Source organism: Oxyura jamaicensis, chromosome 4, assembly GCF_011077185.1.
Source record: "Oxyura jamaicensis isolate SHBP4307 breed ruddy duck chromosome 4, BPBGC_Ojam_1.0, whole genome shotgun sequence".
Classification (NCBI taxonomy): Eukaryota; Metazoa; Chordata; class Aves; order Anseriformes; family Anatidae; genus Oxyura; species Oxyura jamaicensis.
In genome coordinates, this window is record NC_048896.1 from 206,300 (window position 1) to 229,245 (window position 22,946).

The 22,946-nt window shown below is 42.6% G+C and overlaps 1 protein-coding gene across 3 annotated transcripts in view; it reads right to left on the minus strand.

The window, feature by feature from the left end:
- LOC118167198 (rho GTPase-activating protein 20-like) overlaps positions 1–22,946 on the minus strand; it is a 39,052-nt gene that overhangs the window by 10,112 nt on the left and 5,994 nt on the right. The window contains exons 2-8 of one of the 3 annotated variants that reach the window (XM_035326448.1): positions 9,468–9,550; positions 6,698–6,868; positions 5,905–6,054; positions 4,096–4,137; positions 3,251–3,335; positions 2,336–2,413; positions 1,132–1,198 (exon numbers count right to left, since the gene is read on the minus strand). In XM_035326448.1, coding sequence (XP_035182339.1) covers positions 1,132–1,198; positions 2,336–2,413; positions 3,251–3,335; positions 4,096–4,137; positions 5,905–6,054; positions 6,698–6,868; positions 9,468–9,547 — 673 coding nt within the window. In that variant the 5' untranslated portion in view covers positions 9,548–9,550. Of the gene's footprint in view, positions 1–1,131; positions 1,199–2,335; positions 2,414–3,250; positions 3,336–4,095; positions 4,256–5,904; positions 6,055–6,697; positions 6,869–9,467; positions 9,551–22,946 lie in introns of those variants that run through there. The other 2 variants (XM_035326450.1, XM_035326451.1) reach the window with 2 other exon arrangements.

Here is a 22,946-nt window from a genome sequence, read left to right on the forward strand (position 1 = left end):
GCTACAGATTTCCATCGCTCTCCTCCATTGTGACTGCCTTCAAACCCTCTAAATATACACCTGCTTTCCCTCAAGCTTTGGGAGTTCCTATAAACAAAACACAAAATGTTAAAAAGGAAACTTTTCTAATAAACAGCCTGCAAAGGGCATTGCCTTAGGTGGCCGATGTCTTTGTGTGAGATCAGATCAGTATTGGATTAAAGTGGAGATTCAGAGGACAACAACTATAAGGAGCCTTATGAAACAAATTGGCTTTGATCTTCCATATAAAGATCTTCCATGTAAAACAGTTTCATTATTTATGAACTGCAATGCAATGAAAGATAAATAACTACCAAAAAAGTTAGACAAATATCTTATCTTCTACAGAAAAAGCTTACAAGTCACCAGTGGATCCACCTAAAAATTATGCATTCTTCTGTTATGTCCAGGGGAAAGCTGCTCAACTGCTTTCCCCTGGACCTAGCATGCTTCTGCTGAGTGGCCACCTAACTGCAACGACTTTTTTTACTTCTCACAGAGTCTCAATACAAAATGCTGAAAAGGTGTCTGGAGATGCTCCTGATGATGTTTGGATGGACATCAGTGGATATCTCTATCACAGGTAGTGAAGGCAGACAGAGGCTGCCCCAGACCACAGGCACTGTCTGTAAGGAGCAGCACTTCCAAGAAGTGCTGAACAGAATTACCAGTCACCAAGCAAACAGACCTGAAAGCTCATACCAGCAGCCAGGGGGATAGGAGCAAGCTTTTTTCTATGTCCTACCTATAGGCCCTTGCATCACAATCTCCAAAAGGAAAGAGATTCTTCACCCAGCTTAAAAATCTCCTGTAAATTTGGTTTGTCTACTGAGAAGTGTTGTGATTTCAGATCCAGAAATGCACAGATTTGCTTGAAAAAGGGAAGTAAGTGTGAAGATATTCAAAGATGTCAACATACCTTCATTAAATGTGTATCTTGACACCATAAGAGCCAAGTGACATTCTACATCAGCTTGATACGGTCTCCCTACAATTGCCTTTTTAAGTGAAGGATGCACTGTTTGAGATATTTCTCTGCTACATACACCAGTGTCATTTTTCACTTACTTCTGTGGTGCTAGAATTAAGTGCAAATGGGAGAGCTCTTACCAATGAGAGGGTAAGCGGGCTCATCTTTTCCTGAGATCACCCAGAGATGATGGTCATTTGTCCTGCCCTGTTGGTTGAAGAACAGAAAAGAGAAAATTATCAGGTGAAGCAGACCAGGATGAGGGTCCAAGGGGTTGCATTTTACTCAGAAAACAACAGAGATCTGTTCTGAACAGGCCTGATCTTGGCTGAACAGGCCAAGAGGCAGCAGATGTGTATTGCTATCTGCAGGACACATAGATGGGAGGGATGGGTGCTCTGGGTTGCTCTGTCTGATAGAGAGTGGAAGGGAAAAGGTTCAGAAGAATAGACTGAGCACCATGTGGTTGTAAAATCACACAATGGTTTCCTGACCATCCACCCAGTAGGCTCTGAGTGAAGAAATCCCTTGACACAACCAGAGAAGCACTACCAGTCAAGTCAACATGGTTTTTCACAAATGCTGGTGTCCCACACTGTATATTGAGAACACAGAGTGCAGTACCATTTTCAGCCTCAACAGTCAAATGTATTTAGGTGTGGCTGCCAGGTCAGATTACAGATTGGCCTACTGGGGTTCTTGCTGTCCAAGCTATTCCCTATTTCCCCATCCCCTAGCATGCCGCAGCACTGACATACTTGATGTATTGGCATCACATGTTCTGCAAGCTGAAGAAATATGAGAAATATTCATGTCTCTCTTAAGACTGCAATGCTATGGAGTATGCCCAGACACTTTTTCACAGAATTACACATTAGCATATGACACAATAGAAGTGATTTCCTTTTTACAGAAAGAGAATGAGACTTTCCAGGACTATTTTAGCAATGTGTTCCACACCTTTCCTTGGTATTGTATTACTGGACACTGTAGAAACTACCAAACACTGTAATTGCTGGACCATTGCAATGGGAAAGACTCATCTGATAACATCACTGATTTGTTCACTGGCTATATTAATAATTCTTTGACAAGCTAGACTCAAGCCTAATGCTGGATCACTTTACAAACTTTGAATTTAATGTAGGAACATAAGCATGTGTGTCTTTCTAAATTTTTGCATCCACACAAACTGATTTCTTCATCTTCTAGTCCAGATAGTATCAATGTCTTAATGGTTAGCTACAGCAAATGTAGACTTCTCCGTATCTGCACTGTCCCAAAACCCAGATGTTGCCAGCTCCCCTAGATAAGATCTGGCAAATCTATGCAACAGTCACTTACATGAAGTCCAATCTGTAGAAGCGTCTTCTTCAGCACACTCTCTGCAGTTTCCACATTGGACACATTGACTGCAGTGGTCTAGAAAGGAAAAGAGAAAATGTAGGAAGCCATTAAGAAGGCATGAAGATTGGTTGCAGTTTCTTGTAGCTTGAAAATCTGGCAAAAAAATATCACTCATCTGTCTACTGGCTGTCTTTACTAAATGTTGATGTTTAGAACAGTTGTGTTAATTTGAACTACAATGGAATCGTTGTAGGTGATGGTTATACATTGTGAAAACTATTGTCAGCTACTTCCATCATTGGTTTATATATAAAGGCTTCATCCTGTAGAAAACAAAGGAACTGGGTTCAGATCTGTATTTGATCACATTGGTATTTGACTGACAACAGTGCCATTGTTAGTTCAAAGGGTGAACATGGCATAAAGCTAATAAATCAAGAGGGCCTGGGGTCCCTCTCTGAGAGACGACTTGCTAAAAGATAAAGGTGACCCACCAAGCTTGGTGTGAAGCCTAGAAATGAGTGCTATAAATATAAATATGAAGAGACCAGGACATATTCTAGTAAAATAGTTCAGGAAAATAAGCCAGTGATTCTTTCGGGATCAGTATCTTCACTTACTACACTGAAAATAGGAATTACTGGGCACTCTACCACAAAACATTGCCAATTATGAAGTAAAGCAAAAGGAAAAGAGTACAGAAGCCAGAAGCCAAGAATAATCTTAAGACTTTACTATTCTTTGATAAGGGTCTGGATACCTCATGATTTCCCAAGCCAAAACCCTCTGAGTGGGCTTCCAGCAGGAAGTATGCAGCTGCATAGCTATGCACCCTCTAAAACCTTTTCAGGTGGGACTTGAATTTTAAACAAGGATAGCTGTAGCAGCAACAGCTGCTGTAGTTTTACTTACAGAAGAACAGTTATCAGCATCCAGCACAAAGATTTGAAGGGTTAGATTCTTCAGATATTCATTCTGTTTTATCTCACTGATATGCCTGAAAGTCAAAGGAAAGAGAGGGGCAATATAATTTCCTAAGCAAACTCAAGAAGGACCCTAAAGTTTGGATCCAAGAGATGCAAGAGACCTGTTCCTTGGCACTGCAATAAATACAGAGTAACTACAACAGTAATAATAACATGCAATGTTTACAGAGTGGTCATGTGCTCTTACTAACTTATTAATCTTTCTTTGAGGCCCCAGGCTAGGAAAACCCCACATGGCAATGCTAATGCAGATAGACGTGTCTAGCTTCACACCTTCCATCATTCTTTGGATTGTTATTGTTCTCCAAGAATCAGGAGATAACTTTGCCCCCTCTCTCTACCTATACAAACACTTCTGCCTGAATGTTAGTGGAAATGACATATAAAAACATAACATTTAAAAGAAACAACTGGAGCCTCCAGATGCCATGAAATACAAACTTTAAATCAAATCAAAAAACATCTGAAGAATCAATACCAGTTATGACATTTTCACAGTGATTAGCAAAGCCAACCTCCAGCACCAAAGGAATAAAGGTGTTCCAATAATAATATCTTCTAGTGGAGTTCATCTTTTCTGGACTGTAAACACTACTTTTGCTTTCACCAATGGATTCTACAATCAGGCTTCAAACGTAGATTTTTTTCAAACAGTAGCTAGACACTCAATGTGCTGAAAGTCAGAGGGCAATTTGATATCAAGCATGACAAATTTCCTCTGAGTATTGTAGAGGAACCACCTTGAAGAATGATAAGAGGAGAGTCATTTACCATAGTAATGCAGACAGCCATCGTTCCTTCACGTCAGCTGAGCTGAAGATAAAAAGGGAGGCAGATCATCAAACATGTGCTGAGTGGGTAACAGCCTTTGGAAACTTTACCCAGTTTCATTTATATATAGCTGTAAGTCAAAGTTCCTTCCTGCAAAGCCCTGGAACAAAAGCACAGTCCTTTCCTACTTCTGTCCTATTTCAACAAACAACAATAATAACCACGACAAAAAAATCCCAAGAACAAACTAGACTACATTTCCCGCCTGGGCTAGCATGTGTTCAGATAAGGAACAAATATCTTCCTGTGGTTCTGGAGTTAACTCATTCTGTGGGCCTTTACTATTTTTGTGGTGACCTTTAATTACTATTTTCTTTCTACTATTATTTCCTTTCCAATGTCTGCTGTTCTTAGAAGCTTCTGCTGCCAACATGGGTTACCCAGGTCTCAGTGACATGAAGAAATAGCAACTGTTTTTGAGTTTGGACTAAAACACAAATGGCTGCTTGCATGTCAGAGCACGAGTCCCAAGGCCAGGAATCCATCACCCAGAAGAGAGCATCCTGACCCTTGGAAATTATGAGGCAGCAAGTGTGAAAGTAGGGTATAGTTACCATTTCTTTTCCCACAAGGACAGCTGCCCCACAAAAGGAAAAGCATCAGGCTAGATCAGCCCTTTCTAGACAAGTCAGCAGAACCCCTAAGGTCAGAATGACCCTTGAAGATTGCTGGCCTCCCAGTTTCGCAACAGACTGTGAAGTGGAGTTGCCTGAGCTAGCAGTGACCTGAGCTCCTTGTGATATACCAGCTCTAGATTCAATTTGACCAGGCTAGACTAAGCTCAAGCTAAAAAAAAAAAGTCACACTTTTTGGTGAGCTTTATGAGCTCAGGAGCAACACTTGAATAGCCTTTCAGATGGCATTTGGACATGATCTGGCTTCTCTCTAGCCTGCTTTATGCTCCCCTGCATTTCTGATGTTGGGGTTAGCAAGGACTAAACAGGTCTGCTTGTGCAGACCTATCTTAACAATCCTTGTCATCTTTACAGGCTGTTGTTGTAGGAACGAGACATCCTGGAAGATGACTCCAGGAGCAAGGTTTACCCAAGGAGCTGCCCATGCCACATCAGTGGTGGATAAAGGAATTTGATCCCTGCACAAAGCCATCTGGCATTTTCATTAATGTAACTAAACCATCCTTTGTAGTGAAAAATTCCCAAACTAGGACTAATCTCCTACAGAAATGCCCAGAAAAGTAGTGGATGCCCCATCCCTGGAAGTGTTCAAGACTAGGCTGGATGTGTTCAAGACCCTTGACAATCTGATCTATTAGGTGGCGTCCCTGCCCATGGCAGGGGAGTTGGAACTAGATGATCTTTAAGGTCTCTTCCAATCCAAGCTGTTCAATGATTCTATGAAATGTCTGCTGGCATGTGCTGAAACAACATGTATGTAGGTTATATGATGGCATAAGCCAGTTTGCTATGGCTGGTTTGGATGCGATGTTCCAGTATGTTCTGCAGCAGGGTCAGCCCTCATTACAACACCACTTGCAAGGCATGGTCCTCTGGTTTAAAAACCTCTCAGGGACTAGCCTGCAAATACTTTTAAAATATGACTGTCTCCCAAGATCTAAATTTTTACCACACTGCCTAATGTGAGTCATGCACTCAATGGGGAGAAGGGCTGTGGTAGAGTGTAGGACCCTGAGGGTCCTGCATCCTCAGTCATCATTTCTCTTGACTCATGGAAGACTTGGGCAGCTGCCTGGTTGGAGAGAGGTCTGATGTCTGATGTCTGATGTGATACCTGAAAGTGACAACATAGTTGATGATAGGCCAGCCGATGACAAATGAATTCTCAGGACTCATCTTTTTCTCTGTCACTTCGCTGAGACAGGTGCCGGTCCACACTTCACTCAGATGTACCTGCTTTTTCAGCTTCAGGCTGGCAGAAGACCTGCAATTCAAATTTTGAATTTCTTAGGCCATATTCTAACAACAATGCCTCCAACATTTGTTCATGCTGGCAGAAGACCTGCAACTCAAATTATGAATTTCTTAGGCCATATTCTAACAACTATGCCTCCAACGTTTGTTTGTGCCACCTTCCTGTCCTGCAGATGCAGCAACACTAACAGTCCTCTAAAACTAAATGTCTGGGCATGTGGAGGCCCTGTAGGAGAGTTTTGCAAGTGGATTTTGGTGTTGGCGGCTCCCTTGTGGCTTAGGGCAATGTGTTTCACTAGAGCCACAGGCAAGTAATGATTTGGGCTAATTATTGTTGTAACTATGTATTACATGAAACTGTGGCAGAAACAGTGAGACCAAGAATCAGTTTTCTGTACTTACTGTCTCCTACCCTCATGTAATTTCTTCAAGAAATCCCATGAGGAATAGGGCAAAAAAACTACCTTTTCCTTCAGGAAAATGGAGTGAAACATTAATACCAAGAAGAATTTCTTTAGGTGGAAGGGGGAGATGCCACACTTCAGATCCACATTTTTAAAGAAGAGATGTTTTGATGCCCATTACACAGATAGCTCAGGGTCTAGCTTCAACAGCACGTATTGGGGGGAATGAGTTGAGAGCAAATTCCTTACTTGGACTTGGCAATGATCAGCATGTCACTGAACAAGATCAAATGTCTTTCCTGGGTCTGAAAGCCCACAGTTAGCTGTACGCGCTCATCCAGGATGAAAGTGGAGCCTGGGCTGCTGAACATCCAACTTGGTAGCCCATTGTCTGAATGGGAAGAGGAGAGGGTAGTTTCCCTGGAAGAGGACAAAAAAATGTATGACTGTCAGCAGCTTTTCTCATAAGGTTTTGTGACTGAACACTGGTGACTATTTTGCAACAGCCTGTCATCAGCAGTGCTGACTGTACAACAGGTCCCACACCATCATTTCCTGGGTCTACCCTCACTCTGCAGATGGGATTGTGCTGAACTAACAAGCAATAGTTCTCGGCTGAGTCTTGTTCAAAGACCTTGTTTGTGTACCTGATCCCGACTGACCTAGCTAACCTCTGAGAAATGGCCCTAGATTTATGTAGATCGAAAGTAACAGAGATCCTCCTGTCTCTACACAGACAAAAATGTGCATCTTGCCTGCAGGCAAGGGTGCATATAAAACAGATACTTGCCATCCCTCCACCCCTCTGCAATACTTCTCTAGTTGGAGGGCAGTCTCTATACAAGCGAATCAGAAAACACATGAAGTTTAGGGGTACTACTTTTGACATCATTAGTTTAACTCAATTTCCACCGATCTCATAATGAGGCCTCTTTGATTTCATGGGAGTGAGGTTAAAGCTAGCTATTATCTGCTTTTGAAAATCATTCCCCAGTTACAGAAAAACTACATTCTTCTCTCCTCACCACAGTGACCAACAAGTGAATTCTTGGCTTATACATTGGTTGCCATTGCAAGTGAGAAGCTAAATCACCTTTAAACTTGCTATTAAAAGCTTTCCATGTGCATTAACTGAGCAGTGGGAGCCACATCGTCACACAAGCTCAGCAGTGGACTTCCTAAAGCTGGAGGAGTTACACAGCTTTGTAAACATAACAGCAGGATAGCAAAAAAATCTCACCGATATTCTGGTAGCCTAAGCAAAGATCGCATTGTACCAGCTCCTTCCACAGCAATCCATCATGAGAAATGTTTAAAGTTTCCCTCCCTCACAAAGATATTATTCAGCCAAATAAAGTCAAGAATTTGTTTCTCTCATTTTTTTCACTTTTTTTTTTTTTTTTTTTCTTAGTGCAACTTAAAGGAGGGAGGAATGGCAAAGAAGCCACATAATTTGGTCAGGAGATGACCAAATGAAAATCAGTCCTGACCTTTATTTTAAATGATCCCACAAGATTGACCTCAGATGGTTGTTTCAGAAAAGCAGGATGTACTATGCATCAATTACCTGTGGTGTATTCTTCAGGAGGGCTGGTCAGCATCAAAATGTAAAACAGTTCAGCTTTATCAACTTTTTCTTATAGAAGAAAAAAGATCAAACTATACTAATACCTCAGGAAGTGTTATTTATAAGATCACTATCAGCAGAAGGCAGAAAGGAGCATGGTGTCCCCTTAGCTATGTCTAGTAGTTACATGGTGCTGCAGGAGGAAGAGAGCATGACATTGACTAGGGTTCAGCTCCCATGTAAGGTGAAGGAGCTCAATTCATAGCTAGCACTTGATATTTCAGTGGAAGATTTGCAAGACTGGCATGTCTGTACCTAGCTCTATCTGCTGACACTCCTGGTGCTTTATATCTTAAAAGGCAACCATCAGGACAACACTGGATGGCTCTGGAGCTGCAGGCAAGAGAAGGAGCTTTTCATGTACAGGTCGTCACTTAACCTGTCCACCCAAGCTAGTAGCAAGTGGAAGCTGCTGTCTTCTGACAGGACATGATTGTCCTAGAGGAAGGATGGATCCTCATACCTCTCTCACCAAATGGCCAGAGATGATGCCGCACACATAGTTCTCGTAGAGACTTCCCAGTACTCCCTTGTTCCCCAAAGCAGCTCCCAGCCTCCTCACACTCCCAAGCGAATTTGTGTCTGAAACAGAGCCAAATCTCAAAGCCAGCCCTTCCCACAGGCAGTCCAGCAGGCAGAGCAGAGGGCAGAGAGTTCTCCTGTGGAGAGTCCCCCAGTGGAGAGTCCCCCTGGTTGCAGGGCCAGGATGTGTCCCCAGGGCTCTCTGTTCTCTTGACAAGACTTGTGGCTGGTGCAGCCTTCTTCTCCCTGGAGCAGCTCCTTCCACACCACTCAGCTGGGGACTGTTTATGGTCCCTTCCCCATTAATTCAAACTGCAGCCACTCAATGCAGTCAGGACTGAGGGGACGGGGATGACTGTGCTCTCTCCCAAATCAGTGGACATTTGCAGAACACAGGCAGGCCCATACGCAGCCTCTCTGCACCAAAGTCCACTTTCTGACGATTTGCAGTTGTGCTTCTCACCCACAGCAATGCACTGCTGAACAGAGGAGGCCCTCATGTACTGGTCTCACTTCCTGAGACATGAGTTGTTTCATTTCTTAGGGTACCTCTGTTAACCTTTTCATACTGCTGCTTGCTGTGGGTTAGATGGTAGACTAAACAGCCATGAATCTATCAGCTAAACACACATTGACTGCCCAGCTAGAATGGCACAGGAAGTTTGTCTCATTTGTAGCTCATGTCATTGTCTGGCACTTTACATCCCCTGCACTGCATTTTTAAAGTATGTTGCAGTAAAAAAGAAAATATTCCAGATCTGTCCACAAACCAATTGCCCTTGACACTGTTAAATGAATTTTAAAAACAGTTTATTTTCAGCCTGTATAGGCAGAAAAGTGAAAAAAGAGTCAGAAAGGTATTTCCTTTACCTGGAATGGTACCTTGACTTGCTGAGAGCTTTAGTAATGGCAGAAGGTGTAGATCGTCTTCTTTGGACTATGGGCTTCATCTTCTGCAAGAGAAAAATACTTTCCAGTTAGTTTGGCCACTTTGGAAGCAGATTTGCTTACTGCACTCTACAAGTTCTCTTTTTATCTTGCCAATGCTTATCATACCTCACCATTGAAAACCATGATGTGAGACACTTCCCTTTCTGTACTTACTTTTCTAACACTTGTAAAGTCTCACATTTATGTGGGACACTTCAATCTTTCCTACCTTGAAACACTTCCAGTTTTCACAGCCAAAATTCAAAGTAATGACACAAAATTAGGCAGAGAAAAAAGCATGGGATGAAGGTAAGGAAAACTTCCTAACTCTCTTACCTAGTAGACAGTGGAATAGTCTTTTAAAGAAGGGCATGGAAATCCCCTTTAAAACTGGACTGGACAAAGCCATGGACAGCATTTAATGCCACAGGTAGCCATATTTTATGGGCTGAAGGAATGGATGAGTTTACTTATTAGATTTCTCTCTTTCTTTATTTTCCATGATTTATAGATTCATCACATAGACTATTATTATGTCCCTCTCCAGATAATGTAACCTCAAGACACTTGTATCTTTTTTAACATCCTTAGCCACAATCTTGTATGACACATAAATGAGGTGACTGTAATGGTGAGACTTGTGAGTTAGACATGGTAACCATCCATATGTGTATGTCAACATATAAACAGAAGGTCACGGGTCTTCTTTTAGTTGCTAAATGAATTTTGTGCTGGGGAAAGATGTCATATTTTAGCTTGGGAAACAAATCCACACTTCAGTGGCTCATACTTAGTAAGCATGGGAAAATCTTTCCCTTAGCTCATATCTAATTTCAGCATTCGCTTGTGCTAGAGCCTTAAGTACCAGGAGGTTAAAATTATGTTCAGAATTATTGATCTTTTGACTTCTGAACGTATTGAAATATGGAATATCCAAAGAATAAAAGAAACTAGGATTGCTGGTTGAGGTCTTGTGGATAAAGTGTGTTACTTTTATTAACCACATACTTTTCAAACTATGCTGAATGTAGAAATAGTCATTTCATGTGAACTCATTAGTACAATCTCTGAGTACTTCACGCTATTAGAGCTTGGTACCTTATATTAATCATGTTAACATGACATTCTTATGATGTTAGAGGAAGGTATTATCCACATTTCACTGATGAAAAGGCCAAGAACAAAGGATTACAACAAATTTGGGTGCCCACTGTTCTACACATTGGATCTGCTTTTTCTGCATAGACAGAAAGACTGGATTAGGGGGGTTGTCTGAAGCACTCTCCCTGCTCATTTATTGCTAGAGCTACAAGGGCTCAGCACATCTATAAGTCTGTCTCCTAGCATTTATGTGAGAAATCCCCAAAATTAAGAACAAGACATTAGTAACCACTTCAAAAGTTGGTGGAAGTGATTTACCACACTAAAGAAAGAAAATCTGTGGCAGAGGCAGGGATGGAATACAGCTGCCAGGGAAAGCTCATGCTTACTCACAACCCATTTAATTTACAATACTTTTCTTGACTCCTGTGACAAGAGACCAGGAAACTCATCAGGCAATGGTTTTCTACAACACAGACTGTTGAATAATACCGAATTGTGTCCATCTGAGCCCTCCAAAGCACAGGTGGCTTTGTGAAAAATAATGTATGGTCATATAACTCAAAGCTGGAGTAGGGTTACAAGTGCAATTTAATTAAGTCATTTTCTAATGCATGAATGCTCAGCTATGCAACATCCCTAATGCTCTCCAAGAGGTTCTTTATGTATGAGTACATATGTAGACTGAGGGACAGATGGACTGCAGCTTCTCCCTCATTCCTTGATATGGCCTTGCCAAACAATATTATTTCCTTGGAAGTTTCACAGACAGAACTAAATAAAAATAACACAAATATATATATATATGTTGTTTTAAAGTCCATACTGAAAGAGAACATCAGCCTTTCATAGGTGCCTTACTAAGATAAAATGTTCCTACAAAACATAGTACAGTAAAGTATCAATCATGCCATATCATAGAGTGTGATTGCTTGGTGGAAAACCCCAACTGGCTGTCAGCTGCAAAGGTCTCTTGAATGAATAAAGCAGGCATGCAGGGAGATCTAATGCATCTCTGGGCCAGGGACTTTAACATTTTGAAAGGCACTGCAGAAAAACTTTGGAAGTGACGAAATACGCTGCTCCGAAGAATCCTATGGCATGTAATAACCTCACTGTAGATAAAACAATCATTTTGGCCACCCCAAAACTAGTCTTCTCTGTGGTATAAGGTGGTAAAGAGCAGCAATGATATACATGATGTGTGCGTAGCGTAGGAGGACATTTTACTCAGAATACATTTCATGGGAGATATCAGAAAGTCAGGATTTACTATACATCCAATAGAGGAAAAAGTACTAGTGGATTTCTTCTTCTGACCATCAGGAATGGTTGTAGATTGTATCTGAATATTGGCAGCAATGCCCTCCAAGAAGCCTTGCCTTTGCCCATGCTTTCTCCAGAGAAGTCTGAGGACTTTTTCACTAGCACTGCTCTGCTTCCAGCAGCCACTGGACTACCTATGAAAGCCTCTGAATCAAGACAGAACTTTTTTTTTTTTTTTTTTTTTTTTTTTTTTTTTTGTGAAATGTGACTACAAGACACAAGTTATTCCCCATACTCACTATCTCCAAATAAAACACTGAGATCATCAGTTGCACGGAGGTCCAGTTGACTGATGCAAAACAGACTCTAGGGCGAACAGCAGACTGCTTTCCAAATCCTCATCCAAGGTCTCTGTGACCTCAGCCAGTCGAGTAGCCTTGGCAGGACACCGAGATGATGGCCACAAAATCACAGAAGTGGCATCTTACTGAGGGAACAGGACACAGCTGAATGGCATAATCCCATGTTTAATATACTTTATTTGCATATTTAGTAGAGGAATAATAAATTGTTCTGTAGCTGTGCAAGGTTAAACAGTTGCTCATTTCCTCCTTCCTTAGCTATGTACCCCATTTCATGCAATTTTGGTTTGCATAGGCTAGCCAATGTAAATGATGTATCTTTAAGAAGCTGCTGGACAAGGAAAGAGTCTCCTAACACTTTGCATGTTCTTTCAGTGACATGTAAAAAGTGCTCTGGAGCCTGCTTAAATATCATATGACTTTTAATACCAACATTTGTTGTCATATGTCACTAATGGAAGGACATTAAAAACCACACACGACAGCTCTCTATCATCTGATATTATCTGCACTCTAAATCTCATGATTACATGACAGAACATGCCACTCTATTCAGTACATGCACCTCTGCTCTAGCTCTGCTGCAGAGAACTGGTGGACTAGTCTTGCCTCTAGATGTTGAGCCTCAAGCTTTGCAGGAGTCTGGTTGGGCTTTCATTACACCAAAGCCCTAAGGGAAACCTTGTACCACAACTGGTCCTCTTGAATGTTTTTCTTGTCCTACAGGTCATTGACTCTATGGACTGACAGATAAAAGTTTTATGAGGATGAACTCTTGGGTTCTTGCTCTTGCTTGGCTGGTAATGAGAGTAAGAAGACTAAGGAGAGTCACCTTCCTGGTGCTTTCATTTTCCTGTTAACAAGTGAAGCAGAACTTTTATTTGCCTCATGCAGTTGTGATTAAACTTAAGCAATTGATGGTGGTAATGTAAGCTATCCTCTTTGAGGTGATCTCTGAACATGTCAAGAATTCTTTTGTGAGAATTAAATTGAAATGCAATGTAAACATTTTCACAGGTGCAACAACAGGAGAAAAATAGGTCACGTTTTTCTTTAATGTGATCAATACTAATGGCTAATTAGTTATTAACATACACATGAACAGCTCAGAGACCACTCCTGTAACAAATCTGAAGCATCACACTGCACTGCCTCTAAAGGATGGTCTTCACTAACCAGAACTGGAATCGCTGAATCAGCATCGCCATCACAGGTAGGTGGCCCAGATACTCACTTCATTCCCATGCACTCTATGGGATGGGCAACTCCAGCGCCTGCCTCCCATTTTACTACATGGATGAAACACCACAAGGCCTTTGTCTCAGTCAGGAGCTCTCTACATGGCCACAGACTCCTTGCCCTCCACAACTGCTAGAGCCTGGAGGCAGCTGCTGGTGAGTTGCTGGGGCTCACCTGGACAGCATCACACGTTTCCGCAAAAGCAGTATTTTCAGATGAAGAGTACACTTTGCTGTGCTCCATCATGTTTGAGCCAGGGAGTCTTTTTTGCTGGAAGTCAGCTCTGTTCACACTAACAATTAGAGAACTGTCAAAGGGCCATAATCTGTGCTGTTTTGTTACCATGGAAACAGATACTCATTTACCCAACATACTCTGAAAGTGCTTGAACACTTGCAACACTCCAGACTGTGTTTGTGCATTACTCATCTCAGAGCTGCCAATTTTAGCTGTGTATTTCTTGGCTCTGGGAAAGTTGTGAGTCTAATACCCCTCATTCCAAACCCATGTAAGGCCTGCAATATCGGTTCAATTGGCCAGCATGAGCAGATTCCACGCCCCCGCACCTTCCCTGACCTCTGTGCTTGAATGTTATTCTTCAGATAGTTAAGGTGGGAGGGAGCTGAAAAATAATGACACCTGCTCAGTACAGGGTGGATTTTCCTTCTCTTTATAGCTGGTCAAAGTTTGTAATGTCTGGGTTAGTTCATATTTGGTTTAGTTCATATTCAGAAACTGATTTTTTTTAATAGTTCAATTTCTCTGCAAAACATAAATTATTTTTTTCTGAAACTCTGACACATGTTTACAAAAAACACCATGTGTTTTCTTCGACCCCAGCAGCTCGTGCAAGTTGACAAGACCAGTGCATTCTGCCAGCAGTAGCGGGAAGCTGCCTGGTCAGACTCATCTCTATCGGTCAGTGCAAAGCAGCAGGGAAACACATCTCTATCACTCACAGGCTGCTTGTGCTATGAAAGACAGTAGGTTATGAGGGCATGAATCAGAGACCCTAATTCTAGTCTGAATGTGGGAGCTAGACAGCCAAGGCTGACAGTGGGTTGGCTTGGCCATCTGCGAGCCCAGGACTTAGGGTGGTGAGGCAACTGGAGGTTGCCCAGAGAGGTTGTGGATGCCCCATCCCTGGAGGCATTCAAGGCCATGCTGGATGCAGCTCTGGACAGCCTGTTCTAGTGGTTGGCAACCCTGCCCTGAGCAGGGGGGTTGAAACTAGATGATCTTTAAGGGCCTTTTCAACCCAGGCCATTCTATGACTACCTGCATGGTAAGATGTGGCATAGCTACAGGACTTTGAATTCTATGTTAAACCATACAATACGGGCTTCTGCAACGCTAGAGACTATGGCACAGGGTGGGTAAGCTGGCACGGAACAAGGATGTTTTCCCATAGAAACATGCTGGACAAAAAGCTTTAAGATCCTTTGTGGTAGGAAGAATTCCCTCAGAGCCCTCCTTTCATTTTACTGGAAGGCTCTTCCAAAGCAGTGTTTCCATAAAAATGTTTGTTTTCAATGAATCTGCATTTTCCAGGGAAAAAATACACCATTGAAAAATTTGTGGGTAGTTCACTGGCCATGGGGTATGTCATCACTAAAACAGACTGTCAAGCCAGTCTGAAAACAAATATCAGTGTAGAAATAATAGTATGGAGCTCTGCAGAGCCTCTGCCACTACACGAGGTTAGCTAGGGGCTTTAAAGCTAGCCTGGTACATCCATGCCACCCTGCAGCTAGTAGTGGAAACGTTCTTTATGAACACTGAATGCAGAAGATCAGTCAGTTAGCCTGTGCCCATCCCATATGCTCTCTGCTGAAACAAAGATGATAGCTACTGCCTCCCTTTTCTGGACAAGGGAAGCATTGTACACAGACTTTACTAGTTGCCCCTTGCTAGAGATGGACGTAGTCTAAAAATTAAGACATGACTTTAGATCCAGGACATTTGCCCCTCAGTGTCTAATCTGTTGTGAATGAAAAGTCCACCTACCCCAATGAGCTCTGAATTTAGCTTAACCATTTCCCCCTCTGTTCCTTTCTATGTGATTGTTTATTGAGCTCTTACACTGACAAGCAGGATTTAAAGAGCTCTGAAGCTGCATTTTATTACAAACCATCATATGCAAGTTAGACCAACTTCACACCTGACACTGGACTAGCTTTCCTGTATTCAGGGGAGTTAAAAGCAGTATGATCAGATGTAGGGAGATAGTTAATTTAGGTCTACCCCTATTTTCAGCATATTGATGTTTCACCATGAGTTTTTGCATACTGCTGAATGGAGAAAAAGGACTGCAACCCTACCAAAATGTCACTAGTATGGCTGTAGGTACCCAGCTCACAATTCCAAAGGAGACTCACTTCTCCCACCACTCTGACCTTTTAATTTCTGCTACTTTTTCACATGGAAGATTTGGCTCTCCGCGTCAATCTCCAAAGTCTTAGATAGTTTACTTTCTAACTGTGAAGACAGTGAAAGGGTATCATATCCTCTTAAATATATATGTGTGTGTTCATAAATGTGGACTCCAAGTCAATTCCATGCTGACATTTAGATCAGTTAGGGAGGCTTGCATTGCTAAGGACACTGTCAGAAATAACAATACATCAGCCACAGTGTCTTTGATTATTTGGAGTATCACAGATTGCTCAGAGCCAATAACACCAATATTATTCTCATTCTTGGATAGGTCTTGTGAAACACTCTCTTCCTATGAATACTCTCATCACAGTATTGGTATGTTGTGTTAGAGAAGATAGCTGATCTCTGTTATTAATCAACTGATCCCAGTAAATACACATAAAAGCAAAGGTTACTGCAGAAATGTAGCACATGGCTATTTAGCTCTAAAAAATAGTAGAGAATCCAGTTAAGAGTGCAGAAACTATTAACTGATGGCTTGGGCTTAGATCCATCCATGTGAAAAAAAACTGCTGCTACTCTTCCATCCAATGAGTTTATGTTAGCAGCAGCATTCCTGCAGAAGTATCTTAATGTGAGATAATGTGAAACACTTCTGGATTCAGCTCTGTTATATCCCTTGTTTATGTGAATGTAGAATGCTTTACAAAGTGCCTGTATAATACTGCAGTTGCATTTCTAGTTAGAAAATTGTATTAGAGAGAGATAAAGAAAGAGAAGGAGATACTGCTCACCGCAAAAAATGACATCGCATTAGGTTACAAGAACAAGAAGTGGGCTTGTCATTTTATCATGCTGATTGGCATTTAAAATTAGTGTAGAGAAAAAAGTGCTTGATTAATAACTCTATAAATGAAATCCTCCCGTAATCCTCAGGACTGGTGTAAGACCAGGAGGAACACTGTGCAGCAGAGCGGTCCACTGGCATAATTCACCAGGCACAGCGGGAAGGAAAATGAAGCCATGTACTATCACCCCACCCTGAACCACCAGTACTACCTGCTGCTGTAGTCCTTCCACCCTCTTGTGTACTGTGTTTGTACAGCTGCTGTGTCTTTCCCCCTTGTTCCCTGATTTCATTTGCCACCTGAGAAACTGCAGACTTGAATGTGACCCCAAGACCAGGAGCAGTTTTACCAGGGGCTCTAACAGCTGCTGCCTTGGCATCATTCCGTTTGCCCTTATATGGCAAAATCCCCTGCAAGATGCCCAGTACCACCTTACTGGGAAGCAGCCTCAGACGTGTGTTCCGGCTCTGCATTTCATCCAGGTGTGCCCATACAACTCTCTGCCAGTCTGATCTTGGGTGATATAGGCTTGAAAAGCCACACTCTTTCCCTACACCATACCACCAGCCCCTTGAAGAGGACTTGTTTTCTTTGAAGCCTTGATTTCCTGCCCAGCTTGCTACCCATAATAAGATAAAACCTCTCTAATTCTCCTCCATGCATCCCTTAAAAGGTAAGTGTTTGGAGTCCTAGGACTGAGACAAAGGCCTGGGCTGTGGCTTGGTTCCTGTGCTGGTTTCCCCATTTTTGCCCAGTTCCCAGTCAGAGGAAGATGCTATATATACCAGAGATCTGTTATGATGGTGATCACGATTAGGCACTGTTAATCAGCTTCCTTCCAGCTTGCTGCCAGTCAGGCAGGCCAGTACAGCTGGACGGCCAGAAGAGAGAAGGCCCCCCAAAAAACACACTGCAAGTGAACCTGGAGGTCCTGACAGGACCAGCTGTGTCCTGCACAGACTACTGGTCTGAGACCTCCCCTGCCTCCTGCTCCACTATCCCAGCATGAATGGGACTCCTTTGGGCTTTGTGGAAGGGGAGGGAGATGGAAAGACAGGAGACTGTCACAGACCTTGCTGAGTATCTCCAGGACTGAGCAGAGGCCAGTAAAGATGACCAGATCCTCAGCTGAGGTAAATCAATTCTGGTCCACTGTAGTCTGTAGCATTACGCACATTTAATGTAGGTGTCTTCAGAAGACATCTAGAAATTATGCTAAGCCTAACATTTTTTTATCTGTGAAAGTACAGTGCCTATTTACATTAGCAAACAGGAATGATGTCAGAAGGTGGATCAGCAGTGCCTGTAGCACATGCTGTAAGGCATGTAACAGGGAGTGAGTCTGCAGATGTAGACAAAGTGAGCTAGGCAGGAGATGAAAACATTCATGGAAGTGTTGACTAGAGGAAGGAGAAGCACATTGTAAAGAAGACCTTCTGTATCTGTCCTTCCCTTAGTTTTCCCCAAGCTGGAGAGCATATGACGACCATGAGTGTCAACAACTGTAACAGCTGGCTTCACCAGGGAGCACGTGAAATCTCAGGGCAGAGGGCTGAACATGTTGCTGTGCAGTTCAGTTTATTTCCTGCAACTTAATCACTACTTAGGTTGAACTGTGTTAACTCTGCTAACTGTGGGCTATCTTCTGCCAAGGGGGGAGGGGTGTCAGGATCATCCTTCACAGCAGTAGGGCTGTGAGATGCCACAGCTGGATTCTGTTACAGAACCTACTGCAACTTCCCCAGCTGCTGAGACCTCTCTGCCCACCAAGTCCGGGTGCAATCCATCAACAAGCGCAGACTTTGCTGGTCTGAGCAATCCCCTCAGGGTGCAATCCCCTCTCAGTCCTCAGTGTGACAGCAAGTACCACATTTTGAAAGGAAGCCAGCCAAAAAATAATCTATTTTGCCTGCTTGGTTCCTGGCCTACAGCACCTCTACAGCTATTATTCACAGCTGCCGTTGCTCCACATTCTCTGTCTCTGTGCAGAGCTGGGCTTTTCAGGCAAGCTTCACACCTCTGTCATATATTCCACCCCAAGATACCGGATGAACCTTTTCCTGCAACTCAGAATAGCCAGGAGAAAATGAAGCAGGCTCAGACCTCCAGCTCATAGTACTCACGCGCCAGCTGCCCAGCTTCTCATTCCAGGGACAGAAATGTTTCCAGCAGCTGTAGGAGCAGCTCCATGCCTTGTGCCGTGACTCCACCCCATGCCTAGCTTCCAAATGGATGCCATGTGGGCATCCCTGCAGTGCGTGAGTCCTTTGTGCTTTCTCTAGATACACTCCAGGGCAGGTGAATGGGGGAAGAGAAGCAAACCCTGAGTGTCTAGAGGAATACCTACAAGTGGCCAAGTGAGGAGCTCTTTTAGGACTGTGACTACTGTCAGTGCAGAAGGACTGGCACAGCCTTTTTTCCAAGACAGTGGTGTCCTTAGCAAAGTGGCTTTCTGCTTTTCCCTCTATATAACTGTTTCACCATGATTCCTTCAAGTTCATGGGTTCTAAAACATACTACAGTTTTTATTCAGCCAAACACTTCTTTACCTGTATCCTATACACGTCCACTTCAGCTTCAAAGTGACTGCTTGGAAAATGGAGAAACTGAGGCTCAGAACTAAGACTTAAGTAGCATGTCCACAGTGGTGCAGAAACGTACTGACAGAGCCAGACTTGGAAGCTAGGTCTTCCTTCTGGGAGAGGTCAAAGCTAGATCTCCTTTCTCCTAAAATCAAAAGTTACATATTCCCCCAAAGTTATCATTGTGACATTTTCAATGCAAAAACAAGACCTACATGGTTCCTGCCCAAGGAGTTTATCCAAAGCACAAACCAACAACATCTGTGAGCAGACAGAATCATAACAGATCAAATCTCATGGCATATTACTAGGAATTCCTGATACCTAAAAATCTGCCATCCTCCATCTGTCCGAAGAAGCAGGCTCCTTTATTAACGCTGGGGAAGTTTCTCCGTAACAGAGATGACTCATTCCATCTAACAAGGAGCAATTCTAGGCGCACACACAGCTCAATTAACACTACACTAACTGCCCTGTGCCTCCCAGCACCCTGAGACACGGGCAGTCCATTATGTTTTCTGGCTAATGCAACACAGTTCCAGTTCATCCAGCTTATTTTTTCCATATTGCTGCACTCACGTAAGGACATGCCTGTCTGTCCATTTACATTTTAATGGTTCACATTACTTCACTCCAAACAGGGTGAAAATTCAGGATACAGAAAATAGGAAAAAAAAATAATAGAAGTGCAGCTGTTTTATGATCTCTTTGGGGTGAATTTTGTCACCAAGGGCACATGGTAAAGCATTAACACTTCCTTGCAATGCTATGGAGAATATTTAGCTCTCTTGCCACCACTTTAATCCTTTGACCTACTTTATATCCATAGTTAGCTCAATCAGAGGAAGAAGTGTAAAATAATGTTGAGTGGCCACAGCACATTATTTTATTGTGGATGCAAGTCCCTTCAAAGAGATGGAGTAGAGTTTAACGTGAACTCAGACCTATGAAACTTGGGTGTAAATATTTATCTGAGATGTTTTACACAAGTTTATCTTCAGATGTTGTTTCACTAATTGCTTCCCTCTTCCTCACTGTTAAAAAGCAGCTCCAAACAAACTCAAACATTTCTTAAAATACACAGGGCCTGATGGCACTAAATCAGTTTGCAAGGACACACTTTGAAACATTTCCTTTTCCTTCCAAGAAATGGAGCCCTGCTGGTTTATTTTAAAATGTCCCATATAAGGGGTCTGGGAGAAACAATTCTCGGCTGCCAAAGGCCAAGTGAGTTTTCCACCCAGAGGTGACTGGGGACTAGTTTGACTCACACTACTCTATTCCATCTCATTTTTTCCCCCTGCTTCCATGGGTTATTTGTGCCTGCAGGGCCTTCCTTCCTCAGGATTGCTGGCACAACATTTACAGCAGATGGCAAAGAATGAGGACGTCCTGAAAAACAGAGGACTGACACCTCATGGAAACACCACAGGCCTTCCAGACTGACACTGATCTTGCTGAACAGTGGATGTATTGGCCCACGTTCTTAAATGACACTGCACTGGATCCCAAATCAAAACACTTTGAATTTGTCAAGGTTTGGATCTGTGTTTCCAGTTCCTGAACCCAGCCGTGCTTGCATAGTGCCAGCCTCCACCAAAAGAGCGCGCACGCATGGAGATTAGCACAAGGTTTTGGTCCCTTGCTCTAACACTGCCCAGGGTGTCCTAAAACCAAGCAAAACTCTTAGCTGCCACTCAAGCTGCAGGACAGCTACCTAAAAAGGGACACCAAAAGCTTTAAGCAGGAAAATAAACAGTGGCTCTGTAAACACCTGGGTACCCAAATGGAGCTCTGTGCTTCCTCGCTATGGTATCCAATACCAGACAGATGTGATAACTGGTGAATACAAGAATACTAAAAAAAACAATACTGCTATTTCCAAGCCCCTGTCCAATGATACAGTGACAGTGGACAGAATCTGTGAAAATGATGGGCAACTGCTTCTGAAAAATCTGTTGTCGGTCTTTTCTCTGTAAATCTGAAGGTTCAGCACAAGAGCATGCATCTACATATTGTGTGACAACAACAAAAAAATGCACTGCAGGAAGAAATGCTTAGTCCCGGTGAGGATGATTACTAGCTATCACCTACAACAGGATCAGGCTATGAACATTTTAAGGGTGCACTTGGACAAAACCTTTTTTCACATTGATATAAATCTGAAAAGCTTTGAGTAACACAAATGCAAGTCTCTTATCCGTAGCCAGCACAGCACAGAAAATGCTAATTGATGGAAACAGAAGAGATCGATAAATATCAGTGTTGATTTAGAAATGTTTCTGTACTTTGTGCATCTGGGTTGCAGAAAAACTAACAGCCACTGGAGGAAGCACTTCCCCCTGCTAGTACCAACTCAGGAGGCCAAAAGTAGTGGGAAAAGTAAAACCTTGTTTTGCAAAGTATTTTAATCTATTCTTGGAGGTCCTGAAGGTTTGGCAGCAATTTGGATGTCCAGGGCTAAGTAAATTTGAAATATTTACTAACAACAGATTAGACATCGTCACCTGTTGGGGTTTTCCTGCAGTGCTCATGCCCATGGTGAAAACCCACTGCAACTGACTTCACTCACATGTTTTGATACAACTTTAAAATCTCATAGTAGTAAAGGGTAGTAGTAAAGGGATTCTTTTCTCATCTATTTCCTTCCTTTGAATCAATGCCAAAAGAACCCAGGAAACTCTCACCAAGAACCCAGGAAACTCTCACCAAGAATACCTTCTTGCCTCTATAGCTCTAAAGAAAACCTCTGCATAGCTCTACACGTGCATTTGATCTCCAATGTCAGGTGACTAATTACAAGACTCATGTGGGAAATCAGTGGGTGCACACTTCTAAAAAGCCCTTTAAACCTTTAATGCAGGCGGGTACTTTGGAGCAGAAGTTTCTATTTTGGAGTTAGATTTATATATATAATATTGGGAGGGAGCTTACCAGATTTCACAGCATAAAAGTTCATAATTGAGGCCAAAGTAAATTAAGAACCAGACTCTTTTTTTTTTTTTTTTTTTTTTTTAATGCAAATAAATGGTTCACTGAATTGAGATTTGGAAAAATGAAAAGCTTGCAGAGCAGCCAAACCTGAAGAACAGAAGAATGTAAAACACTCCTTCATGTCTTTAAAATAGCCCCTTTTTCTTTCCTTCTCCTGGTTCAAAACTCCTCCTCCTGCCATATTAAAAATTAAAAATTCAAAGACAGCTGGATCTGCTCAATTACAGAATTACTTCAGCCTTTCCAAAGCAGAGCTTCTGAGCTTGAGTATGCAGGCCCAGCCTCTACTAGGGACCAGATTATCTACCAGCACCTGAAATGCACAGTACCTGTTCTCAGCAGGTGATGCAAGAAGACACAAATTGCATGAGGAAGTGAAAATGTTAACTACAAAAAGTTATGAGACAGCAGCGCTTAAGGTCCATTGAGCAGGCAGCACATCTCCACTTGAATGCAGCTCTCCCTCTGCCTAGCATCCCAGAGGATGCACATTCATTGTGAGCTGACAAGTTCTTAGTGGACCTCCGACACATCCCTGACAGAGACTGACCAGACACACATCACGTTTGTATTTGCCTTAGCCTTCTCTTAGGGGTAGAAGCAGGCTTACTTCCAAGCCACCTTCCCTCAGCCTGAATGAAAATATGT